We start from the raw sequence: 24,410 nt of genomic DNA, 5'->3' as shown, positions 1-24,410 counted from the left end.
AGGATACGGATAAGCCATAGCAAATAGGAGGCCGGTAGAGGCCTGAGGTGATGAAGAAACACCATAGAATAACAGTATAAGCTGGCGATGGCGGGGAAATTAGGGCTCCACTAGAGAGCGTTTGAGAGAGAAGGGGAAGAGTGATGGTGTGGGGAAGGGAGTAAGTGATTAGGGTTAGGGGGTTTGGTTAGTTTAATTATGGTAGGAAAATCCTGGAGCGTTGATCAAAAATGATCAACGACCAGGATTGGCTAAGCATTGGGTCGAGCAGGTAAATGATTTGGGCCTAAGGTTTTGGGCTACTTTATAAAGAGGTGTTGGGTTGGTTATTTAGGCTAAAATTGAAAATAAAAGGGCTGTTTATTAAATACCCAAAACAATTGAATAAAATTAATTTGTAAAATAATTAACTAATTATGAAAATAATTTTCATGCATAGAAATGTTTTAAAAAATAATTTTCAGTATTTTGAAATATAATGGACTAATTTCTTGTAAAATAACGCAAAGATTGTACGCATGCGTTATAATTGCAATAGCATTTGGCTATTTGGAATCATTTTTCTTTTGATATTCTATACAAAATTCTATAACTTAATTAATAAGTCTAAGTAGCAGAAGTCTGTTTCTAAGAAATGATCAAAATAGAAATGATTTTAGAATTTGATTCTATAAAAATTCAAGTTTCATTTTTGAATTAATCTCCCCACCCCGAAACTGACCCACGGCACAACGCCCATTCGCTTCGTGCGCAGGAAGGCAAGAAGTTTAGTTCATGAGACCGCATCGCAGTTTGAGTCTGATTTGGGGAAAACTCAACTCAATGTTACTGGTCAGGTCGTTCCGCGTTCTCTTAAGTCGACTTCTTGGTTGGGAGGTTCCTATTTTCGTTCTGGTTTTTCTTGTTGGTTTGGAACTGGATTCCAACTTGCACATGAGACCTGAGAACGACTCCTCTTCCTCAAAGAACTCTAAAGAGGCCCAGGTGAGTAGTCCGCTGGGAGAGGAACGGGACGCATGGAAAGGAAACCGAGGCCGACACACCTCCTTCGCTTTCGGATTCAAAGCGTGTCCGCCCTTCCAGTGGAAGCGAGGCAGATACCTCTTTTCACTCCTGCTCGTCTTCTCTTTCTTCACCTCCTTTGAAAGAAGTGGATTTTGGGTCACTCACTTCTTCCGAAATAGATTTCTGGAAGAAAAACTGCCTATCTCTCATAAGAGAAGGAGAGCCATTTTTTTGATAGTATATTAATGAGTAGGACTTAAATTCCATGCGCTCCTAGCTCAGAAACCACACACAGACAAAGACATAGAGGCCCATAAAACTCATAAATAATAGACTAAGAAATATACGTGACATACACTTCCTGTGTGAAGTTTTCATCTTAATGAATCAAAGCAGTTTTAAAATGCTACTTATCGGCATAAACGAATCAATTTAGATAGTCCTTTGTGGCTCCGGTGGCGACTAGATCAACGCGTTATTGTTTCAAGAGAAACTCCCATCGAAGTTCACTATGAATCTTTAGGTACTTTTTATGAGATTTATGGACACTTCTAATAGTAAGAAGTCTAAAAAAACAAATCCTTTTTATATACATTCGAACCACTGTTGGTCATATTGCTCTTTATCGAGAAATCGAAGAAGCTATACAGGGGTTTTCTCGGGCCAGATAGATGAAGACTAGAAATTTCCAAATCAATTGCTCCTCCAGAATGGCTGGTAATACCACTTAAGGGCGGATAGACCGTCCACCCAGTGCCGCTACCCACTTCTACTAAGGCTGAGCTTAATAGGAGCAAGAGACTTGGAGGCAACAACCAGAATGAAATATTATTTAATCGTGGAAATGCCATGTCAGGCGCACCTATCAGAATCGGAACAGGCCAAACTAAACTATGGCCTTACTGAACTTCTCAAACCACGCCCTCTGGGATTGCTTCAATCCATACAGGGCTTTCTTCAATCTGCATACTTTATGTGACTCCCCTTTCATTCCATGTTGTTCGAAACTATCTTACTTTGAAAGGGGAAGTCGGCGCCAACAATCGAAAAACTATTGGGTAAGTCGTGTCGCGCATCAAATCTTTCAAGAGAAAGAAAATGCCCTTCAGAAAGGAAGAAAAAGCGTAGAAATCAAACTCCTCGGGTGCGTTTCTGGCAACGAAATGAATGCGGAGCCCGTTCCGAATGCTTCTACGATCCGGAAGTTCTCGCGAAGAGAGCTTATTTTCCTTCTCAACTCAAGGTGATCTAAATATCATGTCTACGACCCTCACCTCCCCGGAAAGCGCCTTCGTTCTGCATCAATTGTACAATAAAATATATCTCGATTGGACTAAGGAAGAACAAAAAATCTTCGCTCGATGATTATTTAATTTCTCCTGTTACCTTGTTTTAAAGCTTGCAAGGATGTTAGGCTTCGAATGCTGTTAGGACAGATAAATTGGAAAGCTAGGACGAAATAGCCTACCTTGAATACAGAATACTAGACGGACGCCCACTTGTACGTAATAGAATAGAAATCAAGGCAAATTCCCCTAATGGGAGTGAACATAGGGATTCCCTGACGAACGAATGCAATACATGGAAGGCTTACGGATGTAGTATTGGACAGCTTTACCTACGATATTTCCTACTCTTACTTTTCATACAAAGAGAATGGGAATCCTGGAAAACTTGGAATGATTACAGAATGCTTACCGGCTTCAAAGTGGAATTGATGTGCACCCAATTCCACGGACATTGTTGATATAGTTTGCTACTACTTGTGTAGCTTGTTTTTTATTGCCGCTTACTCTACTCTATTGGGTAATTTTAGAGTGTCTTTATTGATATTTCCTTGACATGATTAGAATAGATTCATACTCAACATGACAATGATGAAAATATCTTTGTGAAATTTCTGCAATTTCTCGAAATCTTTGAATGAATCTTCATTTTGGACAGTTCTTAGGCTACCCTAACAGACTTGTGGGAATGTAACTCTAGGGAAATGGCCCTGATGCATGTAATAGAGAATAGGCATGCTTGCCTTACTTGAATCTGCGTTGGGGATGGGATTGCCTACCTGTCTAGTTAGCTTGAATGAAATTTGGACTTAATAGGACCATAAATAGTAATATTAAATCAGAAAATATTTTAAAAATCATTTGTGATGCCATTTTATAATTATTTATACAAATAAAATACTAGAATAAATTAATTTAAAAATATATAAATTATGGAAAAATATTCATTGATGTTAATGCATAGTTTTGAAGGTATATATGAACTTTAAAATATTATAGGGAAAAATTGGGTATCCACAAGAAGATACTGAATTAGCTCATGTACAGTGTTTAAGCTAAGATCAGGGAGCTAATAAAATCTAAAAAAGTATCCATACTATTAACAGGAGTATGGAAGTTCCAACTAAACATGCTAACTAAACAGATAGCTTTTAAAGAGTGTAATGGAGTTGAGATTCCATCAAAACATCTGTGGTTCCTTTCATTCATTAAGTACCAAAAAATTGTAGCTGGGATCATTCTCCAGATCCTCTTGATGACTTTATCAACTCTCCAAAAAATCTAGCTAACATATGCATCTTTGATGTGGAAAGGCATCACCCATGCTAAGCCAAAAATAGAGTAGAAGAAATTCCAGATGTCACCTGCCATTGCGCTATGAAGAAACAAATGGTTGACACTCTCTGAATTTTGCTGGCATAGATAGCATCTGTTAGCTAGTACAATACCTCTTCTTCTTAGTTTATCTTATGTTAAGCAAGCTTCTCTAAGAACTAACCAGGTGATGCAAGATACTTTGAGTGGTTGTCTAGTCCTTCCAGACATGTTTCCAAGGCCAGTCCTCAAGCATCCCATTCTGTGAACATAGGAGGTTATAGTTGGCCTTGATTGTGTACTTTCCTTCTGTTAAGTTGTCCCAGATGAGTCTATCAATTTGATGCTCTTCAATTTTGAATTCTTCCAATGAGGATAATAGTAGAAGCAGATCATTAATTTCCCAGACTTGGAGGTTTCTTCTGAATAAAGGATTCCAAATGTTCCCCTCCCTGTTGTGAGCAACCAATGAATTCTCACGACTAGCTATCTGATATAATCTAGGATATGGTTCTCTCAGTGTTGTGTTACCAATCCATTTGTCCTCCCAAAATTTTACATGAGAGCCATTGCCAACTCTGTATGTTATTTTCTGGAGAAAATCAGTACGAAGAGACCTGATATGTTTCCATAGTCCCACCCATGTGGGGCATTGTTTTCTTTGGTGCACCACTGGTTTTGAGCTCCATGCTTTGCCGTAATGACCTCCTTCCAATAAACTGGTTTGGGCCGCCCATACCTCCATAGCCCCTTCATTAACACGCTTTTGTTATGGAGCTTTAGGTTTCTGAGTCTCATTCCCCCATCAGATTTAGGCCGAATAACTTTGGCCCATTTCACCAAAGGGAATTTGTGAGTTGTGTTATTACCCTCCCATAGAAACCTCCTTCTCAATCTGTCTAGCTATTTTAGAACTGAGCTTGGCATAGGGTATAAGGATACACAGTAGGGATGATGTCAAGGACACTACTAATTAAAGTGAGTCTGCCACCCATTGAGAGATACTACATTTTCTAAGTTGTGAGTCTTTTTTTCACTTTTTCTACAATATCACTCCATACTCCGATTGATTTGTATTTAGAACCCAAAGGTAAGCCTAGGTATGTTGTGGGGAGAGATCCTATTTTACAATACAAGATCTCTGCCAATTCTTCTAGGTTGGAGACTTTATTGATTGGGTATATGGTGCTTTTAAGCATATTGATGTGTAATCCAGAAATGGCTTCAAAGATGAGAAAAGTGAGATAGAGATGAGATACTTGGAGTTTCTCTACTCCACAAAAGATCAGTGCATATAGCAAATGGGAGACAGTGACTGATTAGCTGGATTTCTGCACACTTGAAATCCATGTATCCAATTCATTTCCTTGGCTCTGACCAGCATTTGTGTAAGGCCCTCAATGGATAGTAAAAAGAGGAATGAAGAAAAAGGATCTCCTTGCCCGAGGCCCTTTTGTGGGGAGAAAAAACCTACCGGACTCCCATTCACAACACAGAATACTTCACTGAAGAAATGTTGAAATGAATCCACCTAATTCATATGTCACCAAATCACATCATCTTCAACATATTGATAAGGTATGACCAGTTTAATTGATCAAAAGCCTTCTCAATATCGAGTTTGCACAGTAAGCCAATTTCCCCATTTTTTATTCTCCAATTCAAAACTTCATTTGCAATTAAGGATGCATATGTAATTTTTTATTTTTGACGAAGGCACTTTGTTGACTAGAGTCCAGCTTCCTAATAACTCTTTTCATTCTTTCAGCAAGGATCTTCGCCACTAATTTATAGACACTGCCTATTAGACTAATTAGTCTGAAATCCTTAAGCTCAATTGAACATTTCTCCTTTGGGATGAGTGCTATGAATGAAGCATTACAAGATTTAACCATATGACCATGTTGGTAGTAATGGTTAAGGGCTCCCATGAAGTTTGACTTGAGAACCTCCCAGCATTTTTGAAAAAATGCCATGGTGTAACAATCAGGGCCTGATACTTTGTCTGGGGCATAGGAATTTAAGGCTGCAAGGACATCCGGTTCCTCAAAAGGAGATTTCACGTCCTCTCTGTCATTTGAGCTAAGTGTGTGTAACCTTGTAAATTCTAGTGAAGGTCTCCATGCTTCCTTCTCATTGTACAAATTCTGATAGTAGCTTAGAATTTCCTCTTTGATCAATCCTTTATCTTCAGTTATCTCCTCTCCCACTTTGAGTCTATCAATACAGTTACCCCTTCTCCTTGAGTTTGCCATTTTTTGAAAGTACTTTGTGTTTCTGTCTCCTTCCTTCAGCCATAGACACCTGGACTTTTGCCTATAGGAGGTTTCCTCAGCAATTGCCAACTTTTCAAGTTGAACGATTTCATCTTTTTCTCTGGTGTTTAAACTCTATATTCTGCTGTTTGCTCTAGTAACTGCAAATCAACAAGAGCTTTGTTCCTTTTGGTTTCCATGTTATCGAAGATTTCTTTGTTCCATCTAGTAAGATCCTTCTTTAGGCTCCTTAGTTTTTGGAAAAAGATGAAATCTGGGTAGCTGGTAACTGAATAAGATTGCCACCATCCCTTCATCTTGTCTAGAAACCCCTCTGATTTGAGCTATATATTCTCGGATTTGAAATAAGAAGGTGTAGTTTCCCAATATCCACTCTTGAAAAGGATTGGCTTATGATCTAAAATTACTCTACGCATAGCAATTTGGTACACATTCTTGAATATTTCATTCCATTCAGTTGAGAATAGAAATCTATCAATCCTTGATGCTTGTAGAGAAGCCTCAACTCTTGACTATGTGTATAAAGCTCCCTGAAGTGGTGGATTAATCATACCTAACTCTTGGATTGTGTCTGAGAAGCCCAACATAGCCCTGGATCTTTTTACACAATTTAATCTCTCACTTTCAACCTGCATATATTAAAATCTCCACCAATTACCCAATTGTCAGACCACAACCCCCTGATTGTTTCAAGTGCATGCCAAAGAACAGTTCTTTCAGGGTTGGTGTGAGGACCATACACTCCTGTGAATAACCAATTGAAATCTTCTAATAAACTTTTGAATCTGCAGAAGATTGAAAAGTTCCCCACTTCAGAGTCTACACAATTCCAATTCCTTTTATCCCACATAATTAGGATCCCCCTTTGCTATTATATGCCTTCAGTTCAGCCAATGCCACCCATCTATTCCCTCATATTTGACTAATCAAGGAATTGCTCCAATCCTCTATTTTTGTTTCTTGTAAGCATAGAATATCTATCACCCACTTGTGTACAAGGGATTTTAAAGTACTCCCTTTATTCTTCCTGTTAAGAACTTGTACATTCCAACTTAGGATTTTGATCTTCATTTAGGATGGATCTTTTGAGACCTGTCCGTTTCTTTCTTGCCATTGTTGCTGCCCTCTTGTAGACCCCAAACCAATTTCTTAAGCTCTGAACCCCTTTTAGACTTCCCTTTTTTGACTCCACTTCTGTATTTGCTTGTTGTTGCAATTGGATCTTCCTTTTCTCCTCCATTCTAAAGATTAGCCCCATAATGTCTGATCTGAAGCCTGTAGCATGTACACCGAATGCTTTTCAAGCTTTCAGCAGTGCCATTTTCGTCCATCTTGAGGTTTCCACCACTGTAGGTGTGTCCACCATTTGTATGCATGATTTAGATTAATCATATGTGTCATACCATGGAAAAGGGAAGAAAATGTTGAAAGACTTAGAAGAAAATTCTGATTCCGAGCCGGTGACCCTTGGGGATACTGTTTTCATGAGCAATTATGACAAATTAAAGCTAATTCATTCTTCATCATCGGCATCAAATTGGAGTGGAGAGTTTTGTCAAAGGTGATGTGGTTAAGCGCTTGTATTTCCTCTGAGAATGGGTCGAATTGATTCGTCAGATGAACTATTGAAGATTTGTAAAGACAAGGATCGTAGGCGTAACCTACTGCTCTCTAATAAGTAGCTGGCTTGGGCCTTGAGTATCTTTTCTTCTTGGACAGTTTTGGGCTTTTTGCATAATACCCAATATTCATACACAACTTTTGCTTCCCTTTTTTCTCCCTTAGTTTTATTTGGCTTGTGTTGGGCCGGTTTGCCCCATCTGTAGATTGATGCTCCAAATTGTTTGAATTAAAACCTGTCCCCTTCATGTGGGCCCTCATTGACTAACTAGTGGATGCAATGTCACAAGCAACTGCAGAGATCAACTTTTTTGCAAAAGATATTGTACCCAACTCTGGTTTGGACTGGTGGGTTTTGGGTGTGACCGGTTATATTTAAGGATTAAAATTTCAAAGCTCCAATCCCCAACTTCGATGAACATAGTCACCGGTGGCTTCTTGCCAGGGTTTCTAATACAGATTCGAGCCCAATAGAAGTGTGTTCTATTTTTTTTATCTTCGTCTATTCCAACAAATCTACCACACCGTTTTCCTATGTTTTTAAAGGTGGCTAATGTCCAAGCATGCAGAGGGATTCCAAAGACTTTAACCTAGAGGTTTTCCGATCTACTTCATTTTGAGATTGTGCCCGTTGTTGGTGACCACCAATCCAGAAAAAGGCGTCTGCCATTCCAAAACCATTCACCCGCTTTAGTCCTTATCGCTTCCTATCTTGAAGGTAGTTCAAAAAGAAATTTGTTATGCTCTATGGGAGTGACTTTGAGACAAGTTGTAGTTCTCTATCTAGTTATGAACCACTTTTGGATGGTCTCACGATCTGAGCTGAAGTTGAAAGGATCATTAAAACTTCCAACTAAGCTTCTGGCTAATGGATGATTGATCTCAATCGATAATGGAATCGAAGTGACTGTGGGGAGATCTGACCAGCTCTCAATTCTGGTTGCATCATAGTAAGACGTATCCTGTGGTGGTAGTTGTATAGGAATGGTTCTTCTATGATTCCTAACAAAGTGTAGGATTTTTTCTACTATATCCACCCATCCGCTGTTGTATTCTGCTTCCGGGACAATCACCATTTTTTTCTTGTCTCCTTGCCATACTTCTATTCTTAAGTATCTGCCATCAAGCAAGAAGGAGGAAGGACTTCTTTTCGCCAATGGATCACTTAGTCGGAATAAGCAGGCTTCGGTTGATGTGGAATAAGCCATTTTCCCCCTGTTTTCATGGAAAGGTGTCGAAGGAATATGCACATTTAGAGCTGTGGGACTTGAAGGAATAGAATGTCCTATATGTTGTAATTGTTTTTGGTAACAAAGGGAAATATTCATATATATTAAGTCATTACAAGGACATTGGATGTCCCATTACAGTTGCTTTGAGTAGATAGTACACATAGGTTTCCAAAACTAGCAAACTTAGTAGACATAGATATGAAGATTCTTCTAGTTGACACACGTCTTTTTTGTCTGATTATAAGGTTGAAAATACAGACATCGGCGGATAGTTTAAAATATATATATTATCACTTGATTGCTTCTTAGACCCTTCATTTGCCAAAGCATGCGCTACTTTGTTTCCCTCTCTGAAGCTATGCCGGATGACTGGATTCCCCAACCTCTTCAAGTGAGACCTGCAAGAGTTAATTAAATTATTAAAAATAGGGATTTTTTTATTTAACAGTTCAATTACCTCTATAGAGTCTATCTCAATTTCCACCGGAGTTAGTTGGTGGTCTATTACTAGATGTAACTCATGCTCTAAGGCACTCAACTCGGCATGAGTGTGGTTGAGTGCACAAACCTTTTTGGAGAATCCTATGACCCATTCCCCATTTGCATTTATTATAAACCCTCCAATACCACCAGTCTTGTCTTTAGCGTAGAAGGAGCCATCCGTGTTAAGCTTAAAGGATCCTGGAGGTGGAGGGAACCACCTGACATGGATATTTTTTGTAGGGATGGAAGATGTGGAAGTCCCTGTACAGAACATGTACTACATAGCGCGCATGCACACAGTTTTAATATCAACCAACATGTTAGTTTTATTAAAGACATTATGGTTCATGTTTGTCCAAATGTGCCACAGGGCAAAGGGAAAGAAAACGTCCCAGGATAGAGGGTAGTTAAGGATGGGAATATCCATTTCCTTAATTAAGTGAAGCCAATGAGCATGGTGGTAGGGGATGGTAGTGATATTTAATCCAAGGTCCAACCAGAATTTTCGTGGAGTAAGGCACTCAAGAAAAACATGATGGATGGATTTTGAGGGATGCTTGAAAATGGTACAATTAGAGGTTACATTGACACCTATATGATGTAGATAGCTATTTGTTGGAAGCTTATTATGGGAACAAAGCCATAGAAAGAATTGGATATTTGGCAATGTATTTAGAGTCCTTATCCAGTTAAAACCATACTTATGGTCAGGCGATGGATGGATTGGGTTATTAACTGACTTTGTGGAAAAAATGCCATTTGTATTTAACGACCAGTATGGGGTATCAACCTTATCCTGGCTCAAGGAGATTGTCTTAGTTTGATTGAGAAACTCTTGTGGGATTTCCATAGAGATTCTTGACCAATCCCACTGGAGGCCATCCCAAATGTTGTGTAAACTAAGTGTTTGGTCCTTTTGGGTTAAGGGACCTTGAATAATTGAACAGAGAGGTGGTGCATGAGGAATCCATCTAGAGTGCCATAAATCGATGCTAGTTCCTGACCCTGGATCCCATGCTATAGCTTTAGAGCATATAGTACCACCCTTTACAATATTTTTCCAAATAAAGGAATGGGAGGAGGAGGTGCTTTTTGGACAGTGTTTTTTAATTAGGGTTTGTGCCCAAAGGAAGGTGGGTTGAGAGAAGAGTCTCCAAGCCAGACTTGTTAGTAAAGTCATGTTTTTATCATGGGCTTTTTGAATGCCTAAACCACCTTAGTTCTTTGGTAGGGTGACAGTGTCCCAGTTGATATAGTGAATCTTCTTCTTTTGAGGGGTAGTGCCCCATAGAAAGTTCCTCTGGATTTTATCATTATTGTGACAAGTTTTTTTAGGAAGAAGGAAGTATTTCATGGCATATACAGGGATGGTATTGAGAGTAGATTTGATGAGAGTGAGTCGCCCTGCTGGAGTTAGGAAATTAAGTTTCCAGTTAGCGAGGTTGCTTTTCATATTATCAATAATGTATTGGAAATCATGGGGTTTAGGTTTATTATTCAGGATGGGAAAACCAAGATATTTACCAAAAGTATTGGTAGATTTTATTTTTAAAAGACTTTGAATTAATTCACGAGGAGTTTCTTGGAAACCCTTTGAAAAAATAACCCTAGATTTGGTAGGGTTAATTTTTTGCCCTGATAGGGTGCAAAAAAGACTTAGGCTTTTGTGGATTGATTGAACTGATTTTTGGTTAGCTTTAGCCATAAGGGTAAGATCATCTGCAAAGAATATATATGAGAGTTGAGGTCCATTTTTGCTAGGGGGTGATGGGATCCGAGAGCTGAAGGTCAACTTGATGGTTAATACAGGTGGATAGAAGCTCCATGCATAGAATAAAAATGTACGGAAACATGGGATTGCCTTGACGTATACCCCGGGAGGGAGAAAAATAGTTGGTGTTGGTACCATTGACCAGGATAACAATGTTACTTGTAGTAATGCAGTTTAAAATGAGCTTGCAGATTTTTGGGGGGAATTTAAAAAACTGAAGAGTGCGGTAGACAAAAGACCATTCAATACGGTCAAAAGCTTTTTCAAGGTTTATTTTAATAATACACTTGCCCTCAGTCCCTCTTGTTTTATTAATATGGTTCATGACTTCTTGGACGAGGATAGCGTTATCACAAGCCCTACGTCCTTTGAGGAAGCTAGTTTGTCATGGGCCAATAAGGTCAGGCAAGTATAACTTGATGCGGTTTGCAATGATTTTTGTAATTATCTTATAGACGATATTACAAAGGCCAATTGGTCGGAAATTCTTGAGGTCGTTTGCATTGTGGAATTTAGGGATATGTATTGTTTATAGAGGTAGGCAATTCCTGGGTATTAAAGACATGTCTACAAAGATTTATTATGGAATTCCTGACTATATTCCAGTATTTCTGAAAAAAAAAGAAAGGGTGCAAACCATCTGGTCCCGGAGCTTTAAACGTGTCACGACCCAAATTGAAGGGCCATGACTAGCACCCGACCACACTTGCCGAGCACCAACGCACATTTCATCTAACCTTCATTATTATCTTTTAGGGCTGACGAGATCAATATAAATGGTAGACCTAGATCATGGTCAACCAGCAATAAAATATGACGGCATGAATATACATAGCAGGGGATGACCAGACAATCAAGAAACTACATATAAGGTATGAGCTACCACGCTACTATGAAAGACTATACAACAAAAACTAGCCGACAAGGCATACCAAACTATACATGAGCCGACACCTGTCTATGAGCCTCTAAAAGAACATAAGTGTTGCAACATAGCCGGAACAGGGCCCCGACATACCCATAATGTCTATAACAAAAATTGCATACCAAGACCAAGGCAAGTCCGGAGAAGGGATCTCGCCAATCACCGCTGAACTAGACAGTCTACTGTGGTGGGGGAGCTGCACCTGTCTGTCTATCAAGACCTGCAGCACGACATGCAGCGTCCACAAATAAAAGGACGTCAGTACGAATAAAGTACTGAGTATGTAAGGCAAGGAACCATAAATGCGATCAGTAATGTAAGCAAGGATAGAGAATATACAACCTGTAACATCTTAGTACCTCTGAGGGCTACTTACATGAAATGCATGATACATATGTATAAATACATAAACCTTTAAAGCATTCGCCTCTGTGGGCATCATCATCATCATATTGTACCCGGCCATAATAGGCTCGGTAGAATCGTACCCGGCCACGTGGAGCTCGGTAAAACCCAACTGATCAGTGGTTGCACAATAGGTGCCGTACCCGGCCAACTATAGCGTGGCTCGGTAGAGTAAAATAGATACATATATATAATGCATGCTCGACTCATGGAATCACATTCTAAACCTTTCAGAAGTGACGTAAGGTCGGTATCCTCTGTACACGTTATTAGGACTAACTCTTCACTATGAACCTTATAAGAATCAGGAAGTACCAATAACATTGATAACATAAGAATAAGAGAAGCAACATTAACATCAATCGTTCCATAAGAGGGAAAACAATGTAAGTACTGCTAGCTTCTAAGAGTAGAGTATCTTGGAAGATCGTTCATTACATTATGTGCAATCGGAGTCATGCAAAAGAAGGAAAGGGATAGCCTCACATACCTTGTATATACTGCCCCAATCTCAAGCTATGCAATTGTCAAAACTCCTTAGTCTACAATAAGAGAAACGATACTATCGTTATCATTTAAGCGTCATAACTATTATGTATCGACCACAACCTATTTTACGATGAAACGGACAGCACCTCCCCTATATATATGACCTCACACCATTCAAAATAGTCACCAAACAGCCCAAACAACATCAATAATAAACATATTGAGCCTCCCAATATAGTCCACACACAGCCTAATCACTCCATACATACGACGACCACCGTAGTCGTGTCAAACAATCTGGAAATGTTACGAATAACTATCAGCCCATAACCCTACATATATATGGTGTTTCTCCACACCCTTCCTCCTCCATAACTCCACAATATAGTAGTAAAATATGCAGCCCAACAACAACGCAAAACAGTCCACAAAACAATAACATTACTACCAAGCCTTTCGATATATATCTCACAAGTTCTAGCTTCAATGGCTTAGCCGCAACTTGGATAATCTTAAATACATATAGATTAAGAGGTTACTTACCTTTATACAGAAAGAACAACTCCAATTTGACCTTAAATTTCCAAGAAATATCCCTCCAATGCTGCCACAACAACAAAAAAATGAAACTAGCGATCAATTAGTGTTTTTCGGCACTAGAATCACTTTAGAAGGCTTGAAATCACCTAGGATTGATATTAAGAATATTAGGGAGTATTTACAGAACATAAACCCTTTAAAACAATCTCCCACACGAGTTGGAACGACACAAAAATGAGCAACAACAAGAAGAACAAGAGACTTACTAGCGCCACGGAATTCCCGACACTTGATTTGTGTTGTTTGCCCTTTGTTTGGGTCTTGAATCTTGAGAGAACCTTGAGAGGATGTTCCTAGGGTTCTAAGGTCTGAAAATAGTGAAAAGAAATGACTTAAAACGGGTTGTAGTCATCCTATATAGGTCCAAATATCTTAAACCGACTTAGTGGGCCCCATAGAGAGGTACTTGGCGCAGTCTCGCAAAAACGAGAATATATCTCTACTCCGAGATCGTATCGATGAACGGTTTAATGCGTTGGAAACTAGACTCATAGATCTTTAATTTGGTGGGTATATCACCCCGTAATTCCTTGTAAATTATGAGAAAAGATTAGAAACATTTGACCTAATGTTTAAGTAAAATTATGAACCTAAGTTGCGACAACTTTTGTCGACTTTTGTTTCATAACTCGTTTGACTTCAAGACTTATGATACGGATATTATATGATTAAAATACATTAATAAATGACCTCTTGAGTGTATTAAGCACCGCTAGATTACCTGAAAATACGAGTTACAACATCCTTGATTCGTTTAACTTCTAATACTGGTTAATCACCCTTATACACTCTTGTATCACTTAAGACCAATAGGATTGACTTCTTATCATCTCAAAGATAATTCCTTCTTGGATTTATGTTAACTAATATATGGCATGAACTAACACATGTGGATATAGGTTGTAACACCCTCCCCCTTAGGAACATTCGTCCTCGAATGTAAGGGTTTATGGGGAGTTTAAATCATCGTGGATTCCAATGGAAATTTCCGATCAATTTTCCCCTATAAAATGGTCACTAGAAAAACTTGCAAGTAATTAAGCCCAACATATGGTTTCACAAGTCTACACAAAGCATTATGCGTATTTACATTATCTACATATCACCATTTTGTATTAAGGAGGAGTATTCTCAAATTATTGCTTACCTCATAGAGCCGTTTCTTCTTCCAATGTATCCTGTCTTCCACCAGCATCCTTGTTATCTTCATTCTGGAATAAGTAAGGGTATTTTGACTTCATCTCCTTTTCTGCTTCCCATGTCATTTCTTCCATATTTTTGTTCCTCCACAATACTTTGACGGAAGCTACATCTTTTGTTCTCAGCTTGCGGACTTGCCGATCTAATATCGCCACTGGCACTTCTTCATATGATAGGTCCTTTGTAACTTGTACATCTTTGATAGGGACGACTCGAGAAGGGTCTCCAATACATTTTCTCAACATAGATACATGGAATACCGGGTGGACAAATTCCAATTCGGATGGCAATTCTAACTCATAAGCAACCTGTCCAATCCGTCGAAGAATTTTATACGGCCCGATATACCTTGGACTCAGCTTACCTTTCTTACCAAAACGCATAATACCCTTCATTGGTGAGATCCTCAGGAAAACCCAATCACCAACCTCAAACTCTAGATCACAACATCGGACATCAAAATAAGATTTTTGCCTGCTTTGTGCCGTCCTCAATCGCTCCTGTATCACTTTAACCTTCTCAATAGCTTGGTGAATCAAATCTGGCCCATATAATTCTGTTTCACCGACTTCGAACCATCCAACTGGTGATCTACATCTCCTCCCGTATAGTGCCTCATATGGGGCCATTTTAATACTGGAATGGTAGCTATTGTTATAGGCGAATTCTATGAGTGGAATATGATCATCCCAATTCCCCTTAAAATCTAGAACACATGCTCGTAGCATATCTTCCAGTGTCTGAATGGTACGTTCAGCCTGTCCATCAGTCTACGGATGAAATGCAGTGCTGAGATTTATCTGTGTGCCTAAACCCTTTTGGAAAGACCTCCAAAAGTTAGCCGTAAATTGAGCTCCTCGGTCTGATATAATAGATATGGGCACACCATGAAGCCTAACAATCTCCTTGATATACAACTTCGCATAATCTTCAGCCGTGTAAGTTGTCTTTACTGGCAGAAAATGGGCACATTTTGTAAGTCGATCAATTATCACCCAGATGGAGTCAAACTTATGATAAGAGCGAGGTAATCCAATAATGAAGTCCATATTAATCACCTCCCACTTCCAGGTCGGAATCTCTATATTTTGAAGCAATCCACCGGGTTTCTGATGTTCTATCTTTACTTGTTGACAATTGGGACACTGGGCTACAAATTCTGCAATAGACTTCTTCATATTATCCCACCAATACTGCTCCTTGACATCATGATACATCTTTGTCGAGCCGGGATGGATGGAATATCGGGATTGATGAATCTCATTCATAATCTTCTCTCGCAACCCTGCCACATTAGGCACACACAATCGGCTCTGGTATCTCAGTGCCCCATCTTTTCCGATCCCAAAAGCTATACTTTTACACTGTTGGATGCTTTCTCTTAATCGTACTAAGATAGGATCTTCATATTTTCGTGCTTTTACCTCGGCTACCAAAGATGATTCTGATGTATTCTGTACAGTAACACCTCCGTCATCAGAGTCTAACAATCTGATTCTCATATTGGCTAGCTGATGAAGCTCTTTAATCAACCCCCATCTACCTGCCTCAATATGTACTAAGCTTCCCATTGATTTACGGCTGAGAGCGTCTGCCACAACATTGGCTTTACCGGGATGATACAATATCTCGACGTCGTAGTCTTTCAATAATTCAAGCCACCTACGCTGCCTCAAATTCAACTCTTTCTGCTTGAAGATGTATTGTAAACTCTTATGATCTGTGTAGATGTCAACATGGACGCCGTATAAGTAGTGCCGCCATATCTTCAAAACATATATTACTGCAGCCAATTCCAAATCATGGGTTGGATAATTCTTTTCATGCTTCTTCAATTGTCTTGATGCATAAGCAATCACATTCCCACGCTGCATCAATACGCACCCCAAACCTATACCTGAGGCATCACAATATACCACATAATCTTCTGTTCCTTCAGGAAGAGTGAGCACTGGTGCAGATGTCAATCGATTCTTCAACTCCTGAAAACTACGTTCACAAGTGTCAGACCACTGGAATTTGGTAGCTTTTTGTGTTAACTTAGTCAATGGTGATGATATAGAGGAAAATCCTTCTACAAACCGCCTATAATATCCTGCTAGCCCTAGGAAGCTGTGGACTTCTGATAGTGTTGTAGGTCTCGGCCAATTCTTTACTGCATCGATCTTCTGAGTGTCGACACTAATACCATCATCAGATATCACATGGCCAAGGAATGCTACTGAGTTCAGCCAGAATTCACATTTGGAGAGCTTAGCATATAACTTACGATCCTGAAGCATCTGTAATACTATCCGCAAGTGGCCCGCATGTTCCACCTCCGAACGAGAATACACTAGAATGTCATCAATGAATACAATCACGAACACATCAAGATAGGGCCTGAATATAGTATTCATGAGATCCATAAAAGCTGCTGGGGCATTTGTTAGCCCGAACGACATCACCAAGAACTCAAAGTGCCCATATCTTGTCCGGAAGGCCGTCTTTGGAATATCCTTCTCCCTAACCCTCACCTGATGATACCCTGAACGTAAATCAATCTTAGAGAAATACTTGGCACCCTGGAGTTGGTCAAAAAGGTCATCAATTCTTGGAAGTGGATACTTGTTCTTTATAGTAGACTTATTCAACTGTCGATAGTCGATACACATCCGTAACGACCCGTCTTTCTTCCGCACGAATAGGACTGGTGCACCCCAAGGTGAAGTGCTAGGCCTAATAAAGCCCTTATCCAGCAAGTCCTTCAACTGCACCTTCAACTCTCGCAACTCTGCCGGGGCCATTCTGTATGGAGGAATAGAGATCGGTTGAGTGTCAGGTAACACATCAATGCTAAACTCAATCTCCCTTTCAGGAGGAAGGCCTGGGAGTTCATCTGGGAAAACATCTGGGAATTCGTTGACCACAGGGATTGATTGTAAAGTAGGCGGTTTCGCCTCCACATCCCTAACGCGAACGAGATGATAAATGTAACCTTTTTAGAACATTTTCCTTGCCTTAAGATAGGAAATAAACCTACCTTTCGGTGTAACAATGTTCCCTTTCCATTCAATGACGGGTTCACCCGGAAATTTGAACCTAACCATCTTCGTACGACAGTCAACATTTGCATAGCATGAGGCCAACCAGTCCATTCCCATTATCACATCAAAATCAACCATTTCTAACTCAAATAAATTTGCCGAGGTTTGACGACTACAAATCATCACAGTGCAACCTCTATATACCCTTCTAGCAATCACAGAATCTCCTATCGGAGTAGATACCGCGAGGGGTTTACTTATCAATTCAGGTTCAATGCCAAACTTATTAGCCACAAAAGGTGTAACATATGATAATGTAGATCCCGGATCAATCAGCACATATACATCATAAGAAAACACAGATATAATACCTGTAACAACATCTGGAGACGACTCAAGATCCTGTCGACCTACTAGAGCATAGGTTCGATTTTGAGCACCACTCGAACTCGGCACTGCACCTCTACCCCTACCACGACCTGTCGACTGCTGAAAACCCCGTGCTGGAGGTCGAACTGATGAGGAAGAACCAGACACAGATCCAGTCGGCTGAGCCATACCATCACCTCCTCTATTAGGACAATCCCGCATCATATGGCCAGGCTGCCCGCAGGAATAGCATGCATCAGAACCTCGACGACACAGTCCAAAGTGGGCCTTGCCGCACTGATCACAATGTGGTGTTGGGGGTCTCATCTGACTAGTATCCCTGTGATGTTGCGAGCCAGATGCCCGCGAACTCTGACCTGGACCAGAATAGGATCGATCATATCGAGGCCTCTGAAACTGTGGATGAGCACTAGCTACAGGTGGCGCCGAACTCCTCGAAAACTGTGGCCTGATGCGGCCTCTGAAGTAATCAGAATACCCTGCAAATCTCTCCCTCTTATGCTGGCCCCTATCCTGCTCCCTAACTGCCCTCTGCTGGCGCTTACGATCCTCTAGGGTCTGGGCATAAGCTTGAATACGGGAAATATCCATGCCCTCCACCAAGGAGGCTGTCGTACACTCATTTATCAGATGTGGTCCCAACCCATTCACGAATATATGCACCCTATCACTCATCTCGGCCACCATATGGGGAGCATACCTTGCTAAAGAATCAAACTGCATACTGTACTCTCGCACACTCATATTACCTTGTCTAAGGTTCAAGAACTTATCAGCTCTAGCTCGTCGTATCTCAACTGGCAAGTAGTGACGAAGAAAGGCCTCAGAAAATTCCTTCCACACAGCTGGAGGAGGGTTCGGACCCCTGAATCTCTCCCAACTATCATACCAGAGAACCGCTAAATCCCGTAACCGATAAGAAGCCAACTCTACTGCTCTGTATCACTAACATGCATAACCTGAAGTGTACGATGAACCTGGTCAATAAAAGTCTTTGGGTCCTCCTTGGGGTCTGATCCGGTAAACACTGGAGGGTCTAAATTAATAAAATCACGAACTCTTGTACTAACTGGTTTCTCAGCAGCACCTGTATTCTGCCTCTGAGCCTGAGCAGCTACCAAGCTAGTCAATAACTGCAAAGCACTCTGCATATCCTGGTCTGGAGTGCCAGACGGAGGAACTGGAGGCGCTGGGTGCCTTCTAATACCCTCTGGAGGAGATGGAGTAGATAAGGTATGAGAGGGCATCTCACTTTGAGCCTCACTTTGTCCTGCTCTGACTTGGGGCACCTGACTGGTACCCTCTCCCGCTGCTGTATCAAGCCGTCTACTAATCGTTTGCTTCCTAGTCGAAGGCATCACTGAAAAAAAACAAGGTGAATATTAGAGACGAACACTTACGACTCAACTCTACGCATGATCTAGATTCAGGAAGAAGGTAACAACCCTAGATGTCATGTAGCCTCCTGATTATAAATGTGGCGCGCTACACATCCATAATCAAGACTCTACTAGACACGGCTCATAGACAACCCCTAGGACAGACTTGCTCTGATACCAAGTTTGTCACGACCCAAACTGAAGGGCCATGACTAGCACCCGACCACACTTGCCGAGCACCAACGCACATTTCATCTAACCTTCATTATTATCTTTTAGGGCTGACGAGATCAATATAAATGGTAGACCTAGATCATGGTCAACCAGCAATAAAATATGACGGCATGAATATACATAGCAGGGGATGACCAGACAATCAAGAAACTACATATAAGGTATGAGCTACCACGCTACTATGAAAGACTATACAACAAAAACTAGCCGACAAGGCATACCAAACTATACATGAGCCGACACCTGTCTATGAGCCTCTAAAAGAACATAAGTGTTGCAACATAGCCGGAACAGGGCCCCGACATACCCATAATGTCTATAACAAAAATTGCATACCAAGACCAAGGCAAGTCCGGAGAAGGGATCTCGCCAATCACCGCTGAACTGGACAGTCTACTGTGGTGGGGGAGCTGCACCTGTCTGTCTATCAGGACCTGCAGCACGACATGCAGCGTCCACAAATAAAAGGACGTCAGTACGAATAAAGTACTGAGTATGTAAGGCAAGGAACCATAAATGCGATCAGTAATGTAAGCAAGGATAGAGAATATACAACCTGTAACATCTTAGTACCTCTGAGGGCTACTTACATGAAATGCATGATACATATGTATAAATACATAAACCTTTAAAGCATTCGCCTCTGTGGGCATCATCATCATCATATCGTACCCGGCCATAATAGGCTCGGTAGAATCGTACCCGGCCACGTGGAGCTCAATAAAACCCAACTGATCAGTGGTTGCACAATAGGTGCCGTACCCGGCCAACTATAGCGTGGCTCGGTAGAGTAAAATAGATACATATATATAATGCATGCTCGACTCATGGAATCACATTCTAAACCTTTCAGAGTGACGTAAGGTCGGTATCCTCTGTACACGTTATTAGGACTAACTCTTCACTATGAACCTTATAAGAATCAGGAAGTACCAATAACATTGATAACATAAGAATAAGAGAAGCAACATTAACATCAATCGTTCCATAAGAGGGAAAACAATGTAAGTACTGCTAGCTTCTAAGAGTAGAGTATCTTGGAAGATCGTTCATTACATTATGTGCAATCGGAGTCATGCAAAAGAAGGAAAGGGATAGCCTCACATACCTTGTATATACTGCCCCAATCTCAAGCTATGCAATTGTCAAAACTCCTTAGTCTACAATAAGAGAAACGATACTATCGTTATCATTTAAGCGTCATAACTATTATGTATCGACCACAACCTATTTTACGATGAAACGGACAGCACCTCCCCTATATATATGACCTCACACCATTCAAAATAGTCACCAAACAGCCCAAACAACATCAATAATAAACATATTGAGCCTCCCAATATAGTCCACACACAGCCTAATCACTCCATACATACGACGACCACCGTAGTCGTGTCAAACAATCTGGAAATGTTACGAATAACTATCAGCCCATAACCCTACATATATATGGTGTTTCCCCACACCCTTCCTCCTCCAAAACTCCACAAGATAGTAGTAAAATATGCAGCCCAACAACAACGCAAAACAGTCCACAAAACAATAACATTACTACCAAGCCTTTCGATATATATCTCACAAGTTCTAGCTTCAATGGCTTAGCCGCAACTTGGATAATCTTAAATACATATAGATTAAGAGGTTCCTTACCTTTATAAAGAAATAACAACTCCAATTTGACCTTAAATTTCCAAGAAATATCCCTCCAATGCTGCCACAACAACAAAAAAATTAAACTAGCGATCAATTAGTGTTTTTCGGCACTAGAATCACTTTAGAAGGCTTGAAATCACCTAGGATTGATATTAAGAACATTAGGGAGTATTTACAGAACATAAACCCTTTAAAACAACCTCCCACACGAGCTGGAACGACACAAAAATGAGCAACAACAAGAAGAACAAGAGACTTACTAGCGCCACGGAATTCCCGACACTTGATTTGTGTTGTTTGCCCTTTGTTTGGGTCTTGAATCTTGAGAGAACCTTGAGAGGATGTTCCTAGGGTTCTAAGGTCTGAAAATAGTGAAAAGAAATGACTTAAAACGGGTTGTAGTCATCCTATATAGGTCCAAATATCTTAAACCGACTTAGTGGGCCCCATAGAGAGGTACTTGGCGCAGTCTCGCGAAAACGAGAATATCTCTCTACTCCGAGATCGTATCGATGAACGATTTAATGCGTTGGAAACTAGACTCATAGATATTTAATTTTGTGGGTAGATCACCCCGTAATTCCTTGTAAATTATGAGAAAAGATTAGAAACGTTTGACCTAATGTTTAAGTAAAATTATGAACCTAAGTTGCGACAACTTTTGTCGACTTTTGTTTCATAACTCGTTTGACTTCAAGACTTATGATACGGATATTATATGATTAAAATACCTTAATAAATGACCTCTTGAGTGTATTAAGCACCGCTAGATTACTTGAAAATACGAGTTACAACATCCTTGATTCGTTTAACTTCTAATACTGGTTAATCACCCTTATACACTCTTGTATCACTTAAGACCAATAGGATTGACTTCTTATCATCTCAAAGATAATTCCTTCTTGGATTTATGTTAACTAATATATGGCATGAACTAACACATGTGGATATGGGTTGTAACCCCCTTAGGAACATTCGTCCTCGAATGTAAGGGTTTATGGGGAGTTTAAATCATCATGAAAACTCGAAGGAGTTATTTTAATATTACTCCAATCAGTACTTGAGTGACTAGTAGTGTATATGTTTTTAAAATAATTACTAGTATGATTAACAAGGTTATCATGGTTAGGATTCCAATTACCATGGTCATCCTTAAAAAAGAGACTTCATTCTTTCTTCTATGATTGACAACGGACAAGTGGTAGAACCTAGTGTTAGCATCACCATTATTCAACCAATTAATTCTAGACCTAATTTTCCAGAAATCCTCTTCCAATCGAAGAATGTTATTGTATTCAGTGGTAAGGGTTTTTTCAAGGGATTGGAGAAAAGTATTAGTAGTGTAAGCTTGTGAACGTTGAATACCATTTAATCTAGCCAAAATTTTGTTTTTCCTATAGAAGATGTTACCAGATGTTTCTCTATTCTAGGAGGTAACGTTATGTGTAAAGAATTAGGTTGTCTCAGCAAATTCCCTATGTTTCCAACTCTTTTTAACTATATTCTCAAATTCAGGGTGGGAGCACCAGTAAGTTTCTAGACGGAAAGACTTTATAATGGTCTTAGGAGATTGTCTAAAGACATTATTAGTATTAATAAGAAGGGAATTATGGTCAGAATAGGTTTTTGGTAGATGTGTGATGGACACATTAGGATAGTTGACAAGCCATTCTTCATTGGCAAAACAACGGTCCAATCTTTTAAGAAGTAAATTGTTATTATTCCTACGATGGTTAGACCAAGTATAACGACTTCCTTTAAAACATAAATCGATTAACTTACAAAAATTAACGCAAGAACAAAATCTAGTGGAACGTGACCTATTGATCCTTCTGCCTCCAAACTTTTCTACTTGTCTAAGGATATCATTAAAATCCCCCGCAACCATCCAAGAGCCATTATAGCTAGTCGATATATTTTCCAGATTTTTCCAAAGTTTTCTACGATTTACAGCTTTTGTACTAGCATATATGGTACTAAATAGCCAAGGGGGGTAATTTGGATATACTTAAATCATGGCATAAAGTTCTTGAGTAGACTGTCTAAGCCGAGTAACAGTCACCATGCTGGTGACCCAAAGGAGAACAATTCCTCATGCTTTTCCTTGAGTAGGGACCTCCATCATGTCATCAAAGTGGAAATCGTCTCTAAGGGTTGCATGATCTTCCATCTTTGTTTCCAACAGGGCAACCATGCATGGAGTGTGGTTATAGATGAGGTCCCTAAAATTCCTCCTGAAAGTCTCATTGTTTTCCCCCTTGTGTTCCAAAAAATAAAGCTCGTAAGTTTATTCATGAGGATCATTTGATTGCGGGGATGCATTGAGACTTAGTTCTCCTGCATTGAGAACTGACTTCCCCTCAGAGTTGGGGTTAGCAATATCATATATTTCGCAGCAGCTCTGTCACTGGTGGTCGTAGATCGAACGAGCACTTCATGAGTGCCATTGGGCAATTGTAGATGAATTTTTTGTCCCCTCTCTCCGGGAATAGCATAAGGGCTGCTTTTCTGAGGTTTGAGATTTCGGTGAACGAGCTTGTGGGTAGTGGAAGGTCTATAATCTCTTCCTCCATCTCTATTTCTTCTTGTTCTTGGGGTGGTGGGATATCTATTTGGTTCTAATTGAGGGGTAGGTCCTGGGTTTGCTAGGGTTGCTAAGGAAAGATCAGTGGATTGCCAATAGTCATCTCTAGTGGGGGAGAAGAATGGGAGATTTGTGGAATGTTCATGTTGAGAGGGCGATTGAAGTGTGGGGGGAGGTTCCAATGGTAGTTCATGTTGTAATAAAGCGTGGGTGTTAGGGCTGAGGCTATGGGATCTAGCACGTTGGCCATCCACATGTGATTTAAGTAGTTGTCTAGGACCAACCTCTTCATCTTCTTCATCAGGAGAGTGGAGTGCATTAAATTTGTTGGCAAGAATGATCTTCTCTTTAAAGGAGCTTTCTTGTATTATGCCCATGTTGTCAACGATACCCTTTTTGATGCAGTTATTAGGAGGGTTTTTATTCAAGGTGTCTTGGTAGTTTATGTCCATTTTCCCAGGCTGATGTATAATTGATTGGGACAAGGTGGTATGAAAATCATTATTTTTAACCTTGAAGGAAAGATTTTGAGAGGAGA

General features: G+C 40.1%; 1 protein-coding gene across 1 annotated transcript; it reads right to left on the bottom strand.

The window, feature by feature from the left end:
* Positions 1-3,819: 3,819 nt before the first annotated feature.
* On the bottom strand, positions 3,820-4,350 carry LOC107812284 (uncharacterized). The gene has a single exon (XM_016637340.2). The coding sequence runs from the start codon at positions 4,348-4,350 to the stop codon at positions 3,820-3,822; it is 531 nt and encodes a 176-aa protein (XP_016492826.1).
* Between the last annotated feature and the right edge of the window lie 20,060 nt (positions 4,351-24,410).

This window comes from Nicotiana tabacum, chromosome 5, assembly GCF_000715075.1.
Source record: "Nicotiana tabacum cultivar K326 chromosome 5, ASM71507v2, whole genome shotgun sequence".
NCBI lineage: Eukaryota > Viridiplantae > Streptophyta > Magnoliopsida > Solanales > Solanaceae > Nicotiana > Nicotiana tabacum.
Note: the sequence above shows the minus strand (reverse complement) of the source record. Positions and strands in the feature narration are given on the sequence as shown.